Source organism: Populus nigra, chromosome 7, assembly GCF_951802175.1.
Source record: "Populus nigra chromosome 7, ddPopNigr1.1, whole genome shotgun sequence".
Lineage (NCBI taxonomy): Eukaryota > Viridiplantae > Streptophyta > Magnoliopsida > Malpighiales > Salicaceae > Populus > Populus nigra.
The window spans coordinates 1,920,660-1,944,915 of NC_084858.1; the positions used below are offsets into that span (position 1 = coordinate 1,920,660).

A 24,256-nucleotide genomic window follows, 5' to 3' on the forward strand; every position below is an offset into this window, starting at 1 on the left:
TTTCAATTTTGTGGGTCTTTATATATTATATATATAGTTCTACCTGCTACAAGAGCATTACAATCAGTAGTGCAATGAATTAAACCTTTGAGAAGCTAATTAATCAACAGAATTTCCAGATCAACAAATATTAATTAGAGTACTTAAAATCCTGTATAGCTTCTTGGAGCAAAAAAAGGTTCATCTTTGAGAGCCTTGCGAACTCTCTTGAAGTCACCAAATTCAAGCATGAATATCATCAACGTGTCTGCTGATATTGCTAAGGAGCAAAAACCATCGATCTCTCCATTAATCTTTAACAAGCATGTAAAAGAAAAGATGATCCTCCTCCTGCTCTCGCTTTCAACATTGCAAAATTCACATGTTCGAAGGAGTTATTGCCCTCCGTACCCTTTCTCACCTGCTTTTCTTTACAAGTTAGCTGACCAGGCGACAGAGCTGTGTTCGAATTGAAGGAGGACCCGAAGCAGGTTAAACCAGTCAACCCTACAAGTTTTTTTTCCTCGAAAATGTGAAGATAATCCCAGAAACTTCTACGAGAAAAGTCACCATTAGGTGTCATTTTCTAACTAACACTCCTGCCATGACTTTAGAAGGAAAGATAATACCGCTGCTATAACAATTAAAATTAACAAAACATTAAAAACGTGCGGCTAAATTGCTAAATCACATCCACATAATATTATTTATAATAATATTTTTTATTTTCTTCTTGTTTAGTTTTTTATTATTCAACAACTCAAGTTTTTTAATTTTATTCTAAATTATTTTAGAAATTATGCTTATTCAGGTATAACTTAATTATTATAGCCACACTTTGAAACATTATTCATTATAACAATGTTTTATATTTTTATTTTTTTTAGTTTTTTTATCTATTAAAAATTTATTTATTTTTTAATTATTTTTAATATTAGGTTTGTTAGGTTTTAGACTTTATTATTTTTTCATGTTATCTTGATTTTATGTGTTGGATGATAAGTTTTGTGGGCTAATTTAGTTTTACTCTGATTTTTTTTTTAATTTATATGATGTTGTTATTTTTTTTTTAATTATTAAATTAATCAAATTTATTAAATATAATCACATAAAATAAATAACCTTGACTATTATATATAGTTTTTTAATTTAAAAACACTAGTATCACATAACATTCTTTTATTTATATTACAAAAAGTATGGTTTACGTTAGGCCACCTGTAAAAGCTAAATAGTTAAATAGATAAAATTGAAGATACGGTAGTCAAATAGAACTTTAATTAAAGGTTAGGTTAATAGACATGCCACCACTTCATTTATGTAATTCACGCGGTACCATCATGTTAGGAAAAAAAATAATGGAAAGTGATTTTTTAAAAAATATTTTTTAATTTTTTTTGTATTTATTTATTATTAAAAAAATTGGTCAATAAAAAATATTTTTCAATCAACGAAAAACACTTTTCTGTCAAAAAAAAAATTTAATTTGATTTCCAGAAAAGTGTTTTCTTTTTTTTTTGGACAGAAAACACTTTCCAGAAGTTGTGAAAAATTTTAAAATATTATATTATTTACTGATTATGTCAAATTTGGTTCTCAACTTTTGATTGCTACATATTTTGTTTGATTTTTTTTTTCAAATGCATTCCTTAAAATTTGATTTAATTTGATTTTTATATTAACTTTAATCCTTATTTTTATAATTTTTATTTATTTTTCTCTTATTATTTTTAAAATTGAAAATTTTTTATCTATCAAATTTGATCCTCATTCTTTTAATTGTTACTTATTTTATTGAAAATAATTTATGAAATTATTATTATTATTTTAATTTCATCATCTTTCAATTTTTTTATTAGTTAGATTTGATCTCTATTATTTTGATTATTATTTATTTAATTTGAGATAATTTATGAAATTATATTTTTTTCAATTTTATTCTCATTCAATTTTTTAATTTGTAAGTTGTGTTCCTTATTATTTGAATAAATTTTAAAATAAAATAAAATATTAATAATCTATTTTTTAACATATTTTCCATAAGATAATCAAACACTGAAAAATTAAGAGTTTCGTGCTATAATAAAAATAAATTAAATGTCAAATATTAAATTGCATTTTTGTTAAAAAGAAAAAAACTCGTAATTCTCGTCAAGAATGATTCAGTTATTTGAGTCGTACTAGTTGAGCTTACGATGCTAAAGGGATCATCTTAATCGTAGCTATTTTTCTTTTAACAATTTTTTTTTCTTTCACAAAATTTGAGAAATTATTAGGTCATAAAAATAAAAAATTATCACAAAAATAATTTTTATAAGAGGTAAGATTTTAAGTATAACCAGACATAAACAAAAACGAATTTATTTAATTATTTTATTACAAGATTATTTTATACTAATTTTATAATAAAAAAACTGAAATAAAATATCTTTATATTAAGATAAAAAAATCGTAGATGGAAAAAAAGAATGAAAAATTTAAAATATCAAAATTATATTTATTCTTCAACAAAAAATTATAAAAAAATGCATTAATACTACAAATATTTTATAAAAAATCAAAATCAAAATTATTTTGTTATATTTTGTATTTATGATAATCTAATTTTGGAATATTAATTTTATTTTATTCAATTAAGAACTACAATAAAAAATTATATTGGATTTTTTATAATAAATTTATAATAAAAATTAAATTTATGATAAATTTTAAAATGTATAAAAGTATTAATTTTTAACATTGTTAAGAAAATGTTTGCATGTAAAGAAAAAAAATTGTATTTGTTCATGTTTTTTTTTTAAATTTTAAAACAGTAAAAAATGTATATATTTTTTTAACTAAAATGGGTTTTTTAAACTAAAAAACTCGTTTGTGAATGCCTCCAAACACACTTATATTTTTCACTCTCAGGACACTAAAAATCTCACTCACAAGATTCTCACACGGATAAATTGGAATTCTAATCGCACTAATCCCTACTTCTTATACTCCTCCTCTTAAATTTCATAATCTAACTTCAAAAGAACGTAATATTTTCAGTGCATTAGGGTTTCGTTAGGTAACGTTGGTGTGATTGCTGAAGATTTTGGTACTGCCCTTTTTCTTTTGTTTTTTTCCTTCGTGCAGTAAATTAGGGTTTATGGTTTAATGATTTTGAATGGCATTGTACTGATTTGCAATGTGGTTATTTGCACTAAGTCTTTTAATTTGTTGAGTTAGGTTTTCTCTTTTGTTTTAGCATTACACACACATGCCTTTTGGTTCTTGATGTTGGGTCTGAAGCAGAACACACACACACATATACTTTGCGAAATTTTTAAATTTACAGCGTTAGATATTTTCTGAGCCTTTGATTGATTTTGATTGTATTTTTTTGGTTAATTAAAAATATTGTGTTTTGAAATTCTCAGAAGTTGGTATAATATTTTCGTTTTGTAACATTTTCGTGCCTTCATGTGTTGCACAGGATGAGTCATGAGGCAGCTTAAAGGATCCGGCCTATTGGAGTGATACGAGATATTGCGGCGAACTGGTGTGCCCTTTATAAGATTGCTTGGAATTCTAGTAAATTTTTGATAGGTTGAATAACACAAGGAAAGATAGGACTTCTTAGCCATGTAGGGATGCTCGAATTTATTTTTCTTGGTTGCTCGTTGAAACATCATTATTAAGCATTACCTGGTTCAATAGAATCTTATATAATTTTCTGTGGTTTACAGCTTGAAGGATGGCAAATGATACTAAAGCTAGTTGCAAAGCTAAGGATGAGGAAACCAATGGTTCAAAAAGGGAAAAACATTGTTAGCAGATCATCATCTAGTTCAGGTAGTGCACCTGATACATCTGCTCTAAGAAGGTCAGTCAGAGAAACATCATCAAAGAAAAGCATGGCTCCAAGCCCTTCAAGTACTAGGAAGTCTGAACGTCTTGAGAATCGGACCCCTACAACTCCTGCAGTCATGAGGAAATCCGGGAGAGTTGAGAAGCAAAGCATGTTGAGTCCTTTGAGAAGGTCTAAGAGGGGTAAGAATCAGTCATCATCCAGTTCTTTTGGTTCAAAGAAGTCTGGTAAAAGCTTGGGCTCTTCAGTTATGAAAAAAAAGCACAGGAAAGAGAAGAGTGTGAAATTGTTGACTCTTGAACCTAATGAAATCGGCCACAGTGAGAAACATATTATCAAAGCAGTTCAGGTTGAAACAAAGATAACTGATGCTCGTGTTTACAGGTCATTGTTCAAACAGCAACAAAAGAAAGCTAATCTGGAAGGTAGCCTAGTAATTTTTCTTCATTCTATCTTACTTTCCATTCATAAGTTGTTTCAAATCCTTTTTCATGACTAGTAAATGTATTGCAATATCTGCAGCATTTAATGATGTCATGAACAGTGCAAGCAGGCTTTTATTCTTTCAATCCAGCGTCAATCAAGTTATGTCTTTAATCATTCTTATACTTTTCTGCTGGACTTGCTAGGTTTTTGTGAGGAGACGAAGAACAAGAAGGCTAAGTCATCTCAAGGATATTGCAGCAATCTCAGAGCTAGTGCTTCTGAGAACGTTGATGGGGGTGGTGGCTGCAGTCAGAGGGAGGTAGAGGAATTGATTGAAGAGTGCATTTTGAAAGATTCTGAGAAAAAAATGTTAGGAAATTCTGTTGTAGGTGAACCCGTGAAAGAGACGTTGGAAAATAATTTTCTGTTCTGATAAATCTTTAGTTCATGGCATGCGCTGTTAATTCTCTTATATGTCTATAAATCCTGTCATGTTGGTTTGAAATTAGTTGCCAGCAGAAACTTGAGATGAAAAAGGTTTCATTGGTTAAATTGTTGCAGTTGTCAGCTGGAGGTTCACCTGAGTTTGATAATAATCATCTGGACTTTGTCAACAATCTTTTAGAGTGCTGGCACAAGGGAGAGAATGTTGTTCTTATTGATGATCAGGTGTGTGATCAGTTACTCTTTGTTCTAGGCTTGCCAGTGAATCTTTTACTTCATATCTGTAACGGACCAATGAATGGATGGTGCAACCTTGATGATGATCAAATGATCAACTGTTAGTTAAAAGATATTGTGAAAATGCAGTCTAATGATATTGTTGTCTATACTATCTAATGATATTGTTGTCTATACTATGTATGTTTTTATATAAATGATTTGGAAATGCAAAAAAATTAACTTGAAGCAAAGATAAAAAATTTAAATTTTTTTCAAAAACAATTTTAAAATACAAAAACAAACAGATTCTAAATATATATTTGATATTGTGATAGTTTTTGCAGTTATAATTTAAAAAATAAACTTAAAAAGGTTATAAATTATAGTTCTTTTTTATCCAAAATTTTAGAAAGGAGTTTTTAATAAAATTTATATAAAACTATAATATATATTGATTGACATGTATATTTAGGATAAAACATACACCACAGCATACCGTACAACAAAAACAAATGAAGAGATCTTGACACCGTATGGAGGAAAAAGACAGAGGTCTTGACACCGGAATGATTTCTGTTACAAGAAGCTGCGATGACTAGTGAAATAAATTTTTTTACCAAAAATATTAAAGTCCGTGTACTAGATTGAGAAAAAGTGAAAGTTGATGTATCAAAACTGCAGCTTTCCCTTAGGACACATAAGCAGAAAACAGAACCTTGGACACATTGTGAAAATGCAGTCTAATGATATTGTTGTCTATACTATGTATGTTTTTATATAAATGAACTTTGTCATATTCCTTTGTCTATAACTTAAAGATTTAGCATGTTAGAAGTTTCTATTCTTTATGATTTGCACCTAACCCCTTTTATTGGCACCATTCAATTTTGCCATGCTATTGTGGTTCCACACTCTATCATACAAGGTCTGGATGATCATTAGGTTGTTGATTAACTTTTGTTCGTGGTTTAACTAACATAATGGTTGTTCAAAATCTGTCTTAGGAATTAATGTAAATGGCTATGATGTGTTTTCTGCAGGAACAAATTGCAAAGGTGATTTATTTTATTTTGTCAATATCATCCAATGCCACTTGGCCATTTCTTATCATCACGACTTCTGCTGCACTTCATTCATGGGAAGAAGGGCTATTTCGTTTGGCTCCATCTCTATATACTGTGGTTTATCATGGAAACAAAGACATACGGAAAAGTATTAGGACGTTGGAGTTTTACAGTGAAGGAGGTTGCATTATGTTTCAAATACTTATAACCTCACCAGAAGTTATTATCGAGGTCAGAATGCATGATTATGTGGGATATCAGTTCTCATGTTGATTTTGATTGCTTATTAAGTCGTCCTTGGGAAAAAATAACCAACTGATTTGCGTGGATTTGATTATCATAGTGCATGCTGCTTCTATAGTTTGACATGCAAGATGATTTATTCATGGAATCTGTTGTGATAGAGAAAGAAAAGAAAACAGGAAAGAGAGTTCTATGCTACTCTACTTGCTTATGAAAAAACTATTGCCACATATGCAGATTCTTATCTGTTGATTTGCTGGGGCATTTATATTGACCTCTATATGGATCTGCAGGATCTAAATATGCTTGAATCAATGAAATGGGAAGCCATAATAGTTGATGAGTGCCAACGCTCCAGAATATATTCACATTTTAAACAAATTAAGCTGCTAAGCACTGCTATGCGGCTTCTCCTTGTAAATGGTCAGCTTAAGGTGGGTGCATTTGTTTTCCTCTTTTTGTTCCCCATATGCTTTATTCTTGCTTTCACAGTCATTCATGCACTGGATTTGCAGGATGGCATCACTGAGCACTTGCTGTCTCTGCTTGTTCATCAGAGTGATCCGGATGGTAGTGAATGCTTGGTGATTGATTCCAGCCATAAGACTGGCATTTTTAAGGAAAGGCTGTCACAATACATTGCAAATGGTTGCAAACCAGATTCCTCAAGGCTTAAAGAGTACTGGGTTCCTGTACAGTTATCCATCATGCAGCTTGAGCAGTATTGTGCCATTCTACTCTCAAACTCCTTATTACTTTGCTCATCCTCAAAGAATGATCTTGCTGGTTCCCTACATGATATTCTTATTTCTGCTCGAAAGGTAGGACCGATATGCCTTTTATATCAACTTCATTTAGTGATTTTTTGACTCTTAACAATGTGAAATCTATTTTTTTATTTCACCTCCGACTGCATTCATTCATATGATTTTGTTTTACATCTGTGAAGGCCTTGGCATTAAAATTCATAATCATAACCTGGTATATCCAGTTTCTTCATTTGGAATTATCAGAAACCATGATTAATAAATATTTTTGGGTAAACTTGTGGATTGGGACTCTGACAATATCTTTAATCATGGAGATTTGTTGCTCATTGATTGGATCAATAGGATTTTTGTATCTGTTAGAATTTTGATATGTTTACCAGTTGCTAATGAGATATAAGGTGGATGTTGTACTTGTGCTTTTCCAATAGCAAGTGATGTATGCATGGTAATTGTGGACAGTGCTGTGATCATCCCTACATCATGGATCCATCGCTACAAATTTCATTAACAAAAGACAGTAAAGAAGCTGACATTTTAGATATTGGAATAAAAGCTAGCGGCAAGCTACAACTCCTGGATGCAATGCTTTTCAACATAAAAGAGAGGGGATTAAGAGTGCTAGTTCTTTTTCAGGTACATGATTCATGATCTGATATCATTTTTCTTTGCAAAATATCTTTTTTCTTTAAAGTCTCAATTATACACGCTCAAAATCATTGTTAGTTGCTATTATGATTGCTTTGAATATTTATGTCCATTGGTTTGGGACAGTGTTATTTTCTGTATTGGAGTACCAGACAAGGTTCTTACATTGACTTTCCTCCAAGAAACGGGCTTTCAGTTTCTCATTATGTTCCATAATTTCTTTGAGAGAGAGTATGCAAATAACCATGCTGATTGCTTTGTGGAAATTACATGAACTGGTCTTTCAAAACAGAATATCATTGGTATCCATGGATCGGGTTTATTCTATATCTATATAATGCCTATTACCCATCAAGTAAGAAATTTAGATATCTATATCCTCCTATTCATCTTGTTTCGAGTGCTCTTTATTAGATATATAGTACTCAAAAGATGAAATTATAAATGTCATACATATATACTTGTATAATGTTAATATGGGGTATACTTATATATTATTTTAGATTAAAAAAACTATTAATGTTCTACATAATATTAATGTATATATTTTGGATCGGACTTGGATTAGGTTTCGGGTTGGGTTTGACAATATTCATATCTTATTCATTACCTATTGAATAAAAAAAACTATCCAAAACAAACCCACCCACTTGGATCAGTTCAAGTTTTTATTTATCAGGTTTGGGTTAAATTGTCATCTCTAAGGTAGCATTTGGTTATGATGAAGACAATGGAGAGAACAGTGGAGAGGGGGCATTTTTCCATGTACCTCCAGTTTTAAAAGGACATAAATTCACTCCAAAATTATCATAGAGACATTTATTATATGTCTATCTGTCCCACCAACCAATTTTTTTTTGTCCCTTCTGTTTCTATCTTTTTTGTTCTATGACACTAACCAGATAAATTCTAAATGTCATGAAAAACTGTTACCGTTTTCACAAGTGGTTTTTTGGCCAGCTCCGCTTATTTTTCACTTCACTCCATTACAACTCTTTTGCTGTGTTACATAATGATATCAGCTGTTATGCTATGAAAACCTAGTTTTTTGTCCAATTTTTTTTCTTTTGGCGACTGACAATCATCTTCAACCATTCACATTTCCACACACACACACACTCATTTCTTTTAAGTATTTTCAACTAGATCAAGCTTCAATCTTCAAATTTTGCTTCGAGTAATAAGAACCAACTGTTTATTTGAAGATGAAGGTAATAAATCTCAACATCTTTACATTTTCCCCCCATTATTTTTTAAGAAACTTAGAATTAGCAAGATTATGTTGCATATTCTGTAGTTGTAATCTGTTAGATTGGTGCATACCAAATCCTGAGTTTGAGAAATTATTTATTTATTCTGTACAGGATTTTTAATAAGTTTTTGTGATTAGTTTTTTCAAATTAATGTTAAATTGAGCTTCAACTTTTTGTCCGTATCCTTTTATTAGTCATGACTCATGGGTCATGTAATCTTAATTTAATTTGTTCAACTTTTTAATTTATTTTGGAATTAATGTATTAGAAGCTTTATGAGTAATATTTTCAGATTTATGTTTAATGAAGTCCTTTCTTAATTTTTTTAATTATCTATAAATATCATAGATTCTCATGAATATACATGCAATATCCTCAATACATGCTTGTAAACCGTGTCTACTGTAAAGTTTTCAACATTTGAATGGATAGAATAGATGGTTCAAAATATCATGTAATAGATCATTTGTTGTGTTTTAATAGCAGATCATAAATCTATATTCCTTACTCTTGCTGAGCTATGATGCAAATCTAAATTAGTTTTTCGATGATCATCCCTTGGAAGATTTGAATAAGCCTGCCTGAGTCAAGCATTGTTGAGCCTTGCAATATGAGGTAAACATTGAATTCCTCGACATAAAGAATCAGGATGCAAATCTAATGCATGCACTGAATCTCCTGTAAAGACCATTTTTCACTGATTCCTCTATCTAAACTATCAAGTATAGTTTAAACAAAAAAGTCATGTCATAAGGGCTCCATTTTCACTGATCTTAATTTAATATGAAATGGTTGCTCAATTTTTGGATATTGAGAATGATTTCAAGTCCTTGCACATGATCATTATGATATCTGAGATTCCTATGATTAGTGATCTTGCTTACCTTTGTGAACAGCCTGTTATTTGTTTTACTATTCCTCTCTTTTCGATGTTTGTTCTTGCCTGATATATTTTTGTTCTTATTCAAATTATTCTGTGCATATTTTTCTTACATAACTCATTAGTTTTGATTTACAGTCTAGTGGAGGTTCTGGAAAGGATAATGTTGGAGATATTTTAGATGACTTTATATGTCAAAGATTTGGCAAGGGTTGTTATGAACGTGTTGATGGGCATGTACTCCCTTCAAGGAAGCAAGCTGCTTTGAAAAACTTCAACAATCTTCAGGAAGGGAGGTTTGTGTTCTTATTAGAAACCCGTGCTTGTAGTCCCAGCATAAATCTTTCATCTGTGGATACTGTTATCATATTTGCCAGCGATTGGAAGCCAAATACTGATATAAGGAACCTGCAAAAAATAACGCTTTATTCAGAGTCTGAACAGATAAATATATTTCGTCTATACTCTTCTTGTACTGTGGAAGAAAAAGTTTTAATTGTTGCAAGGCAAGATAAGACACTTGATAGAAATTTACAGAGGATAAACCAGGGTGCTAGTCACTTGCTTCTGATGTGGGGGGTTTCATATCTGTTTGACAAATTGTCAGAGTTTAATTGTGGCAATGACCCTGCCTCCAGTGGAAATATGTTGTTTGAGCAGTCACATTTGAAAGATGTTATACAGGAGTTCTTAACCATAGTAACTCAGAAGGGAAAAGACAAGAATCTAATTAACTCTATAATTTTGAATGTTAAACAAAATCAAGGAAGTTATACTACTAATCTTCCATTGCATGGTGAGCCAAAAATTCAATTGTTGGATGAAGAGCTGCCCCATGTATTTTGGGAAAGGTTACTTAAGGGAAAACAGCCACAGTGGAAATATAGTTCTGGTTTGTTTCAGAGGAACAGAAAAAGGGTTCAATATTTTGATGACATACAGAAGAACCCTGAAGTCGAGGCTGATGAAGTTGTAAAGAAGCGCAAGAAAGTGGCCATTGATAACTCCAATTCACCATCTCTAAAAGCTGCTCCAATAGGTAAATGGCTAATTGCATTGTTGATTCACCTTGTGTTGTTCCTTATCCTGTATACACAGGTGGTTGGTTCTCTTGTCAGAGTATTGCCGCCCTAACAATGCGAGGATTGCTGAATTACTTGAATCAACTTTCACAGTGTCTCCTATTCATGCAGGAACTTCTGGAGCTCCAGTGTGTAGCATGTCTCAATTCATACCAAGTTCAACTGGTTGTCTTACTACAACTGATGCAAATCATGTTTCCAACTTCACCCATTTGAATAATAAATTATCACTTCTACCAAAAGCTAATACGGTTGATTATAATGAAAGAATGAATTTACATTATTCTCGGAAGAGTCTCCATCTCGTTTTGAAGCCAGAGATAGAAAAACTTAGTGAAATTTTACAACTCCCAGTATGTATCTCATCCCTCTGAAGAAGTTACTTTATGTAGCACATGTTAATGAATTTTGCAGCAGGGTCTTTGATATGGTATATTGGGTCTGCCTATCCACTCTATTCTTAGTACTTTGAGTTGGTTTCAGAATTGATTTTAAGCATACAAATGAAGAAGAAAAAATCCTGTAAACTAACTTCTTTTTGTTCATGCAAGCATCAACCTTGCAATGATCCTTACAACTGTCAATATAGCGAACAAGTGTTTGAGGTCATAATAGGATAATATGAATATATTTGTAACATTGCTTCCTCTTTTTGATTGCTGAGAATCCAAAAGGAAAACTTGAAAGAATAAAAGAAAACCCTCTCTGGCTTTAGTTTGCATACCAGAATTCAACCAACCAAATTCTACCCTCACTTTACTTCTGGGAAAATTAAATTTCTGTCTTTCAAGTAATCACTGCTTTTGATGGGTTCCTTTTCTTTAATGATATATTTGTATGCTTTCTGCTACTCTCGACTTACGAATTTGTTGGAAGTTTCTGGGTCATTGATCTCAAGCTTATGCTGTGGTCTTTCTTTTATGATGTCATTATGTTGATATGTTTCACTTTTGTTTCAGGAGGATGTCAAGGTCATGGTTGACCAATTTCTGGAATATGTACTGAATAATCACCATGTCAGTAGAGAGCCAGCTAGCATATTGCAAGCATTTTTGATATCCTTGGTTAGAGCCCTTTTTTCCTGATATTTCCCTGCTGTTTGATCACTTATTTACTTGTGATGCAAATTCCTCCCCTCTGATTAACCAGTTATTCACCACTAAAAAACTGTGCCTTACCATGTCTTTATCAATTTGGATCATAGATATTTAACATGCCTGTCTTGTTGAGGAGGTTTTTAAAATGTTCATTCCATTTGCAATAACTTTTATATTTTCACAGTTGGTTTTGAATTTGACAGTTCTCTAAATTATCTGCCTTTGCCAAATCAGTTCATTCCTTTATTTTCCATGGTTGTCTTTACAAGTGTACATCAACCGAGTTTCAAAAGTCAACAAGCAGGGCTGAAGCTTTGTTTCCTCTGTTGGGGTCAGATTGACATCTTGGATCTAAAACAGTAGTACATAGGAACTACAAAGAGGAGGGGTCGCAACAGATACAAGATTTGCAGCCTAAAATATTAATCCGTATATTGAGGAAACAGAAAGGAATTGTATCTTTAAATAACCAACCTGATGTGCTAGTATGCCATTTGCTGAATGCACTTTTCATTCTCTTTGTGAATATGGTGATTGTTTTAGGTGTAAGCCCATGACTTGTGAAGGATTATAGTGTGGACTTTTGATCTGAATTAAGGATTGAAGTTATCATATCTGATTATTTTGGAGATAAAAAAATCTTCTGTATTCTTCTTCATCCTCTATTTAAGATTACCAGGAAGACGTAGATAAAAGGAATTATGAACATGAAATAAGACAATTAGAAATGTGAAATTCAAAATGCACTTGGAAGTACAGTCTTGTTTCTTAATTCCTATCTTTTCCTTCAGGAAAGAGATGAAAATAATGTCAGTGAAAAATATGCAGCTGATAAATTATTCTTCTCCATTTTGAAAGGGCCTTGATCAAAATTAAAACATGTTAAACTGAAATTCTACTGGTAGGACTTTTTCCATGAGAAGGAAAGAACATAGTTGATGAATTGTTTTCTTTTTGTTTTTCCCACTAATTGGATTTGAGAAATTCGATTCTGACATTCTTGAATCCAGTGGTCTCTCTCTCTTCATGTTTCTGCACTGCCTCCCTTTCTGGTGCCTCTGCCTTTTCATGCGTACATATTTTGTGCCTGAGCATTTCTATATTTGGTGCTTCTGCTAACAGCCTACTGTACCTTGTGCTGTTCAAATTGCAGTGTTGGACTGCAGCTTCCATGATTAAGTACAAACTTGATCGCAAAGAATCACTTGCACTGGCAAAACAGCATTTGAACTTTTGCTGCACGAAGGATGAGGCAGATTTTGTTTATTCAAAGTTGCGATATCTGAAGAAAGTATTTCTTTATCATACAGGAAATTTTAAGTTGGCTGGCTCTCCAAAAGCTGCAGAATTTTCAACTAAAGATCTCAGTACAAATCAGTCAAATGGAAGACCTTCACTGTCAACACCATCTAACATGCAAAAGGTTAGAATAGAGGTTGAAAACCTGAGACCTAGTCAAGAATTCTTCATTGATCAGGCCCTGTCCCATCTAGGATTGACACAGAAAGATTACTCAGAAAACATTGAAGAGAAATGTGATGAACAGATGAACAAGCTATTGCAGAGGCAACGAGAAGAAAGGGAAGAGTTAAAAAAAAAGTACGAGGAAGAAAAGGCAGAACTTGAGCTTATGCAGAGAACAGAGGCAGCTGTTATTCATTTACACAGTAATAGTTCAATGAGAGCAGATAAACTCAAGGTACTGGGTAATGTATTTGCAAAAGAGTTCAGAGAGCTTAAACGGAAGATGGAGATACGCCTTAATAATGTTTTGGAATTTCAACTGGCTACAAGGAACAGGTTGCAAGAGAGGAAGGCTCATTGGATTAGAGTGAAGTTGTCTGGATTACTAAATAAACCACTTGCAGACGAGTCTGGATATGATCAACAGAACGCTGCAACTTTGAATTCTTGTTCCAAAGATCAGACTTCTGAACGAGCCCGAAGCATGCCAGATGGAGAGGTTCTATTGGAAGCTCTTGAAACTGTGAGTTTGAATGAGGATGTATTTTCTGGGGTATTGTCTGCATCTGAACCGATGTTTGATGGGGCTAGTTCCAGCATGCTAGACAGAGAGGTTCCTTTGGAAATGCCCCAGACTGCAAGTGTGAGGAATGTTTCAGAGAATACTGTCTATTTGAATGCATCTTCAGGTGAAGGACAAATTCCTGTTACACAGGTTGCAGCAGTGAGAGTCCTTGAGGCTATCAGCTCTAGTGATGGCCCAGAGAATACCATTCATAAATCATCATCTGAAATTCGTAATAGAGATGCATTAATGGTGCCTGATAGTGAATTTCCCTTGGGAGTGACTGAGATTGTCAGTTCCACTGGTGGCCTGGAGAATGCTGCTTCTGCAAATCCTTCACCATCTGAAGGATATACTAACAGATTTGTTTGAATTGCCTCTACCTTTCGACTAGGCTTTCATTATATATAGGAAAAGTAGTGCTATTGTGCTGTACACAGTAATTACAAAGAGGAAATCTAGGAAGCTAAATATAGTAAAAGGTAAATTTCCTATTTAAGCATTTATATTCCTATTTAAGCATTTACAGCTGTATGCTTGACTTCAGCCTTTATATTGACATCCCCCCTCAAATTGATGTGGGCTTATCCATAAGCATCAATTTGGTCGTAAGAAAATGATGACGTTGTCGTGTGAGAGTCTTGGTAAAAACATCAGCCACCTGAAGATTGCTGGACACGTGTGGAAGTGATAGAGTTTGAGCTGCAAAGGCGTCACGAATGAAGTGGCAGTCCACCTCAATATGCTTTGTGCGCTCATGGAAGATAGGATTGGCGGTAATGTGTATAGCACTTGTATTATCGGCAAAAAGAGGAGTAGGAGTGCACTGCTGAAAACCAAGCTCAGCAAGGAGCCCGTGGAGCCAGATGATTTCGGAACAAGCTTGGGACATAGCCCTGTATTCAGACTCAGTAGAAGACTTGGAAACACGGTCTTGTTTCTTGCTCTTCCAGGAAATAAGTGCAGGGCCAAGGAACATACACCAACCAGTAGTTGAACGCCGAGTGTCAGAACACTCGGCATAATCAGCATCACTATAAGCAATAAGATCAAGAGAAGTACCAGCAGGATAGCAAAGTCCTCTTCGAATTGTGCCATGAACATAACGAATTATTCTTTTAACAGCAGCCAGATGGAGGTGCCTTGGAGAAGCCATGAACTGACTAACCTGTTGTACTGCATAAGAAATATCAGGTCTAGTGTTTGTAAGATAGATTAAGCTGCCCACGAGTGTACGATATGCTGCCGGGTCTGATAATAAATCACCCTCATCTTTGCGTAGCTTGAGATTAATTTCCATCGGAGTATCAAGGGGTGGTGAATTCTGGAGACCAGCAGCTGTCACCAAGTCCATGGCATACTTGTGTTGGGATAAAAATATGCCATGTGAACCAGCATGAATCTCTAGACCAAGAAAATATGTTAGAGGACCTAGATCCTTCATGTGGAAGGATTTCTGTAAATGCTGCTTTAGTTGATCAATCAGAGCTAAATCAGTACCGGTGATAACTATATCATCAACATACACCAATAGAAACACAACTCCATGTGCAGTCTTACGTAGAAACAAAGATGCATCATATTTACTTTTGAGGAAATCAAATTGAAGAAGGATAGAAGTAAATCTCTCATACCAAGCACGAGGAGCTTGTTTGAGACCATACAAGGAGCGGCGTAACTTACACACAGCAGAGGTAGGAGTGGAAAATAAGCCGGCTGGTGGTCGCATATATATATCTTCAGTGAGATCACCATGAAGAAAGGCATTCTTCACATCCAATTGGTGTAAACACCAATGTTTAGATGCTGCGATGGCCAGAATTGTTCGAATAGTACCCATTTTGGCTACGGGAGCAAAAGTCTCCTCATAATGTACTCCATATTTTTGATGGTTTCCAAGAGCCACCAATCGTGCTTTATATCTATCCAAGCTGCCATCAGCCTTGATTTTAACAGAATAGACCCATCGACACCCAAGAGGAGTCACACCAGAAGGACAATCAACAATGTCCCAAGTCTGATTAGCTTCGAGAGCATGTAATTCTTCCTGCATAGCCTGCTGCCAGCATGGTTCTTTAGCTGCCTGTGAATAACCAGTAGGAATAGCAATAGAGGATAAAGTGGCAGAGAGAGCAGCAGTAGAATTATGTGCCACAAAAGAGTTAAATCCATACTTAGCAGGTGGTATAGATACTCTAGAGGAGCGGCGTAAAGGAGCCAAAACAGTTACCTCAGAAGCCACAGAAGGGTGCAAAGGAGGAGCAGATGACAAGACAGAAGTTGAAGGGGGCAGCACTGGAAGTCTTCTCTTGTATACCATATGTGGCTTGAACCTGTCAACTTGAGCACTTTGCAGATGAGAAGAGTCATCAAAAGAGGGTAAAGAGGCAAGAGAAGTGGCTGAGGATGAAGGCAAAGGAAAGAAACATTGATTTTCAAAGAAAATAACATTTCTGGAAACATGAACTCGATTAGTGTGTGGATCAAAACATAGATAACCCTTTTGAGTAATGCTATATCCAAGAAAGGCACACCTAATTGACTGAGCAGAAAGTTTATTTCTATAAGGTGGAGGAAGATGCATGAAGCATACACACCCAAAGGTGTGAAGATTGGTGTATATAGGAGGGCAATGATGAAGCCGAAAATATGGAGACTCTAGACCCAAGACTTGTGAAGGAAGTCTATTGATTAGATAAGTTGCTGTAATGAGTGCTTCCACCCAAAACTTAGGAGGAACAGAATTTTCAATGAGCAAAGTACGGACCACATCCAAAAGATGGCGATTCTTGCGTTCCGCTACTCCATTTTGCTGAGGAGTATAGGAACATGAGCGTTGAGAAATGATACCATTAGATTGCAAGAAAGATTGGAAATCGTTAGACATATACTCCCCTCCTGAATCTGATCTAAGAGTTTTAACAATGGCAGAAAATTGAGTGTTAACCAGTACAAGGAACAATTTGAACATAGAGAAAACTTCTGATTTTTTCCGCAAGAAATAAACCCATGTATAACGGCTGTAGTCATCTATAAAGGTTACAAAATACTTGTATCCTGCATGAGAAAGGATAGGACTAATTCCCCAGACATCACTATGAACTATCTCAAAAAGATTTGTTGCTCTGCTGCCTTCAGAGGGAAAAGGTAATACTTTACTTTTGCCAAGCTTACATGTGACACAATCAAGGAACATACTGGAAGAGGAATGCATTGTAGTGTTTATTAATCCAGATTTCAACAAATGGGAGAGAATTCTAGGATTTGGATGACCAAGACGTTTATGCCAAACTTCATTAGACACTTTAGGTGCAGTACAAAAGAGAGATAAAACAGAGGAAGGAACCAAGGTGCGTGGAACATGAAATTGGATGAAGAATAGACGTCCGTGCTTAGGCCCCTTCGCTACCAGCTGTCCCGACATCTGGTCCTGTACAATACAGCCATGTTTAGAAAAGGATACATCACAATTATTGTCCACAAACTGACCTACAGAAGCTAGATTTACAGCAAGCTTAGGTGAGACAAAAATATCCTTTAAAGGAGGTATATCACCAACAGCTACAATGGGAAGAGCATTGCCATTAGCTGTTTGAATATGTGAGGATCCACAATATTTGCGGATATTACTTAAGCCACCAAAGGAGTTTGTCATGTGATTGGAAGCACCTGAATCTAAGATCCAAGGAAGAGTTGAAGAACCAGTACCTTGAAGACCAAGTGTGGAGAAAGCACTCACAATCATTTCTTGCACCATCTCTCTGGTTAATAAATGTGCTGGAGGCTGTGAGATAGATGGGCCAACAAGTGGCTGTGGAGCAGAAGGACCAGCATTGGTAACAGCAGTGTGATAAGCTTTGTTGATGCGAGGAGGACGAATAGAACATTCCTTAATAATGTGTCCTGGCTGTTTGCAGTAGTTGCAAAACTTATTTGGACAATGAGGTGCAATATGACCATACTTCTTACAACTATAGCATTGTGTCTTGCTCATATCATGGTCTTTCCCTTTTCTGTAGGCAGCATAAGCAACTGGGGCAGCTCTGGTCTGCTCCATAATGGTCTGAGTATGGAGACGCTGTTCTTCACGCAAGAGTTCTCCAAAACAAGCATCCAAGGATGGAACAGGATCACGATTGACAAGAGAGGCACGTACTGGTTCATATTCAGATCGCAATTTCATCAGAAATTGGTCGCGTTGGCTGATCTTATGGACTTGCTGCACTGCCAACACTCCTTCAGCAGAGATCTTAGCTGTAACAAGATCAGAATAGTCATTCCACATAGTCAAAAATCCAGAATAGTAATCTTGAATAGAGAGATCTCCTTGGGTATAGTTGGCAATAGCCAACTCAAGCTGAAACCGCCTAGCATTGTTATCTTGGTTATAGACTTGTGTGAGGTGATCCCACATAGCCTTTGCTGATCTATGAGGACGCAAAGACAGGATAAGATGTGGCTCCATAGAACTGAGAATCCATGACATGATTTGTGCATCTTTGGCTGCCCATGCTGTCTTAGCAACAACAGATCCCTCAACAGCCAAGTCTCCTTTGTTGCTGTCATCTATATGACCCCATAACTCCTTTCCCTTGAGAAAGATCTCCAGCTGAAATGCCCAAGCAGTATAATTTTTGCCAGTAAATCTGACACAAACATTATCTGACTTTTCCATGAGGCTATGACTGAGAGAAAAAAAAAAAAGACTAAGATTTTAGGAATTCTATGAGAGAGGCTCTGATACCATAACAGATTTGTTTGAATTGCCTCTACCTTTTGACTAGGCTTTCATTATATATAGGAAAAGTAGTGCTATTGTGCTGTACACAGTAATTACAAAGAGGAAATCTAGGAAGCTAAATATAGTAAAAGGTAAATTTCCTATTTAAGCATTTATATTCCTATTTAAGCATTTACAGCTGTATGCTTGACTTCAGCCTTTATATTGACATATACTGTCAGAACAACTTCATGCATGGATGGCAGAGAAGTTCTGTTGGAAGTGCCTGAAACCGCTTCTTTGGAAGCTGAGCATGGTAACAGAGTTATGGAGAAAGATGGAATATCGGCTATGGTATCTGATAATGCCACTGAAGAAGATCAGCAGAATGGATTGGTGTCTATGCTTAATCAAGATTCTCAATCTGATAATATTATTGCAGTCAACCAGCAAAATGGAGAGGTTCTTTTAGGAGTGCCCCAAACCAATGAAGTTGGCCTGCAGGATGAGGGGGTTCCATCAGGAGTTCATGGAACTCCTGTAGAAGGGAGTGCTAGTAATGGTGGAGAGAACACTGGTGTTTATGTTACAGCCTTTTCTATTGGTACTGGAGTTGATCAGCTGGCTGGAGTGCTTCCATCAGGAGGGTTTGAAACCGCTACTAGTGCAGAATTGGAGGGTAGCCGCACTCAGCGAGAGATTGACAGCATACATGCTGTAGCCTCAGATACTAGTCAATCAGCGGAATCCTCTAGACTGCAAGATGGAGTTGCACAAGTTTGTGATAACCAGATTGCTTTTCAACTAGTTGATGCCTCAGCATCCCAACCTCTTGTTGTAGCTTCTGGCCAATCTCCTAATGATGCACCTGTCACTGAGCATCTGCTGGAATTGTTACTATCAACTGGCTCTCCTACTCCTAGTGGTTCACAGCCTGCAACTTCATTTGCACAACTTTCGCCTATTGACTCGATAGCTGTTGGTGGATCAGGGATGCATATTTCAAACATGAGGGCTGCACCTGTTACCCCTGGAATTAGTAATCATCCTGGAACTGCACTTTCTGTGCGAATGCCTGTATCCATGTCTCAAGATCCACTTCAAAATGAGTTGGATAGATTAAGCAAAGAAACTGAAGAAATCATCAAGATCCATGAAGATACAGTTTGTTTCCTTTTCTCTTAGTTGTATTTCGGTGCTCAAAACATGCCTTGGGTTTTTGCTTTTATATGAAAAATCATTTTCTATTTTGCAGAAGCTGCAGTTGAAATCTGATTGCGAGAAGGAGATAGTGGAGGTTGTAGCTCAAATTCATAAAAAACATGATATTAAACTTCAGGAGATAGAATCTGATTTCCAGTGTAAGAAGAAAGAGATGAATGACAATCAAAACAAAGTTCTTATGAACAAGATATTGGCTGAGGCTTTCAAGACCAAGTGCATGGATAGTATGGCATCTAGCACCCTTGGCAAGCAGCAAGGTGGGTAATATTCCTTATATTGAAAATATGGAATTGAAGAAAAAGATGAGTCATGAAAACATAACTAGGAATGCATTTAATCCTTGATTGATGGGAACCTAAACTTAGTTGTCGATTGCTTGAATGTTTGCCTTCAATATTTGCTTGTATACCATGTCATCGCTGGTGAACTCCTGACCTTATCTTTCCTGGCAGAGATCACCTCTAGTGCTGTGCAGCAGCTACTTCGGCAATCTCAACCCACTGCTCAGAGGCCTCCTATTGTTGCTTCATCTGGTGTTTCTGCAGATGGTCATCAAACAAGCCCCTCACTTTCCCCTCCCTCCCCACCTCTAGAGGTTGCTCGTTGCTCATCACTTTTATCAGGCACCCCTACCAGACCACCACATATTGGTTCCATCTCTCCTATCACAAACAATCTCCAACTTGGTAGTGGGATTCGAGCTCCAGCCCCACACCTGCAACCTTTTAGACCTTCAGCATCCATATCAACAACGGGTCTTTCTTCCTTTCTACATGGGATGCAAAGTCAACAAGTACCTTCAACTTCTCCCACGCTTTCTGAGATTCCTTCACGAGCTCCAGCATCTGTGCAACAATCTGGTCCTCAGACTACGACAAATTGTTGTGAAAGCATGAGGGTCACGCCTTCTAGCACATATCTCTCTGGACTTGATTCGTTAATGGATGTAGGTTATCAAACAAGTACAAATGCAACTCAACCCTGCAGTTTTCCTCCAGTAACAAATTTGATTTCAAACCCAAACCAGTTGACCCAGCCAGAGCTTAGCATGCTACATGGTGTGAATAGTGTGCTGACAAACCCAGCAAGTGAGGTCTGTTTATCAGATGATGATTGACATGTGGTTTTATCTATGTACTTTATATCGTTTAGTTTCATTTCCGTAGTATATAGTTTCTTTTTGTCTTTTTTGGAACACTATTTTCATGAGAACTCAGGGCGTTGCTAACTTTTTGGCTGCAGAATTTGCGGGTGTAAATAGTTGAATGCATCGTCTATGTATAAGCTCGTTTTTTATCTCTGTAGTTTCTCATGCGGTTTGAATTTTTGATGTATTTTACGCTTGTAGTTTTATCATCTGTGCACTGCCTTGACCAGGTCTGCTTCTAAAGTTGTACCTGAAATGTTTATGAAAAAATGATTTTTGCTTTCGGAGTGGTGGAGAATAATCTTTTCGGCTGCGTGATGATGAAAGCTAAGCCTTTACGAAATTACATTAAAAAAAAAAAAAAAAAAAAAACACTAAAGGGCCTTGGAGAATCAAGGTGCGATGTAGAGACAATTTCCTGTTCACCACAACAGTGACTTCCTTTTTGGGCTTTTTATCTGGGTTGTTGTTGGATCACTCAGGTTTTTTGGGGCTGGGGCAAGGGAACATATTGATCGGTAGAGCTTATTTTGTGTTTGGTTGGGCTTGGAACACAGTTTGTTTTTTCTTAAACTTGTGGTTTAGCTGCTTAATATTGTTTCGGCTGCCATTGTTTCTGTCACAGGAATTGCAGTTGTCTCCATGCTTTTGTTAGTAGAGTTTCATGCTGCCTATAACTTTCATCCTTAAATCATGGCACGCGTGTGTTGGGTAGCAGCTGCCTAAAATCCTGAAAACCATTCTCTTGGCTGCTGCGTTGTCAATGAGGCGTTATACTGTGACAAGAAAAAGTGAGAATTTAGATGTTTTTGAGTTGTGTGAAACTGTGAATAGACACCCATTTAATACACGTTAAGGCGTCCATGCTTCTGGTGTTGTCCTTTACGGGGGGAAGAGTTTTTCTTTAGCTAACACTAATCTTTTCTGGCATGTCAGGACTCGACTGTTCCCGTTCAATCAGTTTGAGAGTGTCTTGCTTTGTTTATTTTGTATTTTTTTTTTTTGTCTTGGCATAGCATCCATACTAGTTGCGTCTTTGTCACCAATATATAAGGGCTTATGTCCTGTTTTAGAGTTTTTGGCTTTGGGTGCTTTCTGTGTCTAACGTTTAAAAGAAAGGTTAGGTTAAAAATATATTCTTGCTTTTCGTTTATAAGCTTTTTTCATCAGAATGTTTGTCGAGCAGCCTATCGTTTTTTACCCTTTATTTCCTTCTGTCTTGTTTTGTTTGGTTTATTGCTATTGGCTTCGCAAGGCTTCAAATTATTTGGCTCCTGCTGATATATATATATATATATTTTCTATTCATCAGGTTGCAGTGTTGTTTATTGTCCAGCTCAGCCTACGGGACCTGTGCTGCTTCTTGGCTTTGGACTGTCCTTTCAAGGTCAGTGAAACAGGCTTGAGGGTGTCTAAGTTTAATTTTAACTTTTCTTCCTTTGTTGGTGTTGTTGGTTGAGCAGTCCTTGCTTTTTTACCTGGGATTGCAGACTGACTTTTATTTCCTTATGTCTTCTTTTGGTCTGTTTATTGTAATTGGCTTCGCATGGCTTGGAATAATTTGGCCCATGCTGACTTTCTCCTCATTTGTTCTTTTCATCAGCTTCCAGAGTTGTTTGTGGTCCAGCTCAGCCTACAAGACTTGTTCTGTTGTTGGCTTTAGTATGCCCTTTCAAGCTCAGGGAAGGAAGTTTGAGGGTGCCTAAGTTATATCTGAACTTTTCTTTCTTTGTTGGTGTTCTTAGTAGGTTTGTTATTGTTGTTTGAATGGGGTGTTAATTTTGAATTATTTGCACTGCACCTTATGAATGAAGTTACCTCTTCTTATTTTCTGCTTGATTGACTTAAATTTCATCATTAGGTATCTTGTTAGCTTAAGGTTTGTTGGACATTGCATTATCAAGGAGAAAAACAAACCAAAGTCCAATGCCTTTTTATTTTTTTCTCTAAGTTGTTAGGAATTTGTAGAAGGGGATTACACCGTTGATTAATTTTAGGGTTTTTATTGTCATATATTTCTAGATTAGTTATTTTTTTTCTAGAATACACATTGACCCTTAGCTTAGTTTTTTTCCCTGTTTTTTTTTCTTTTCTAACACTTGAACTATGTAGTCTTTTGTTTCTTTTAATTTCATATCTTGTCATTTAACTTTATATTTTTAATTTAATTTAACCTATTTAATCTCTAGGTTAATATTTTAATATTCAGAAAATACCCTTAGTTTAAGATTTGATGTATATTTGTGCTAATTTTCCTTTTATACCAAAATATAATGTGTTTTTAGGGAGCAACCTTTAAAAACACTTTATCCTCGATATTAAACTCAAGAGGTCTTCTTCTAATTTTTACATAATTTTCTGTCTATTCTAGGCTATCTTCCTTTTATCTTTTATCATCCTTACTTTCTCAAATGCAATTTTCACCATTTCAGAACCCATTATTAGTTTGTCACCTATCTCTTCACAACATATATGTGTTCAACACCATTGACCACACAAAGCTTCATAAAGATAAGGATTCATTTTCATTGTAGTTTGATAACTACTATTGTAGGTGAACACTACAAGTGGCAAATGATCCTCTCAATTTTTTTCAAACTCTAACACACATGCTCTCGATAAATCCTCAAAGGTTTGGATTGTTTTTTCAAATTGTCCATCCATTTTGGGGTGAAAAGCAATGCTAAAGTTCAATATCGTTTCTAAGGCATTTTGTATATTTGGCTATAAACGAGATGTGAATGGTCATGATCTAAAACAATTGACATAGGTATTTCATGTAATCTTATTACTTCGTTCACGTATAATTTAGCCAACTTATCAATTGAGTTTGACATCTTCATAGGAAAAAAAAAACAAGACTTAGTTAATTTGTATACTATCACCAAATGGTGTCAACTCAGGTCAACTTGTCAAACCGAAAACTTAGATTATGAGATCAGGATACCTTCATATGAAAAAGTTAAAGAAAATCACGAATCCTAATTTTCAACAAACTTAATGCCAAATGATGAAATTAAAAAATAAAATGAATGTAAAAATATATTTTATAAAATATCGATGTCAACTCAGGTTAATCTTTTAAACTTGTAATCCAGGTCTTAGACCATGGTTACCCCATATAAAAAAAAATCACAAAGTCTAATTTCAAATCAACCCAATGTTAAAGGATGGAATAAAAAAAATGAACCCA

At 35.2% G+C, this 24,256-nt stretch overlaps 1 protein-coding gene and 1 long non-coding RNA gene across 2 annotated transcripts; both read left to right on the top strand.

Annotated features, from left to right (window-relative positions):
• Positions 1-3,706: 3,706 nt before the first annotated feature.
• LOC133698518 (helicase protein MOM1-like) lies at positions 3,707-21,212 on the top strand. Its single transcript, XM_062121466.1, is given in 15 exon segments — positions 3,707-3,762; positions 3,764-4,245; positions 4,450-4,631; positions 4,808-4,915; positions 5,950-6,204; positions 6,510-6,650; positions 6,732-7,037; positions 7,446-7,619; positions 9,903-10,803; positions 10,958-11,199; positions 11,806-11,910; positions 13,097-14,322; positions 18,923-19,856; positions 19,948-20,173; positions 20,369-21,212. Coding segments are annotated over 15 exon segments (6,003 nt in total). The 3' UTR covers positions 21,034-21,212.
• Positions 21,213-22,393: 1,181 nt separating this feature from the next.
• On the top strand, positions 22,394-22,896 carry LOC133698519 (uncharacterized). Its single transcript, XR_009843153.1, has 2 exons — positions 22,394-22,450; positions 22,667-22,896. It is a non-coding gene; the product is annotated as an uncharacterized LOC133698519 (long non-coding RNA).
• Positions 22,897-24,256: the final 1,360 nt, after the last annotated feature.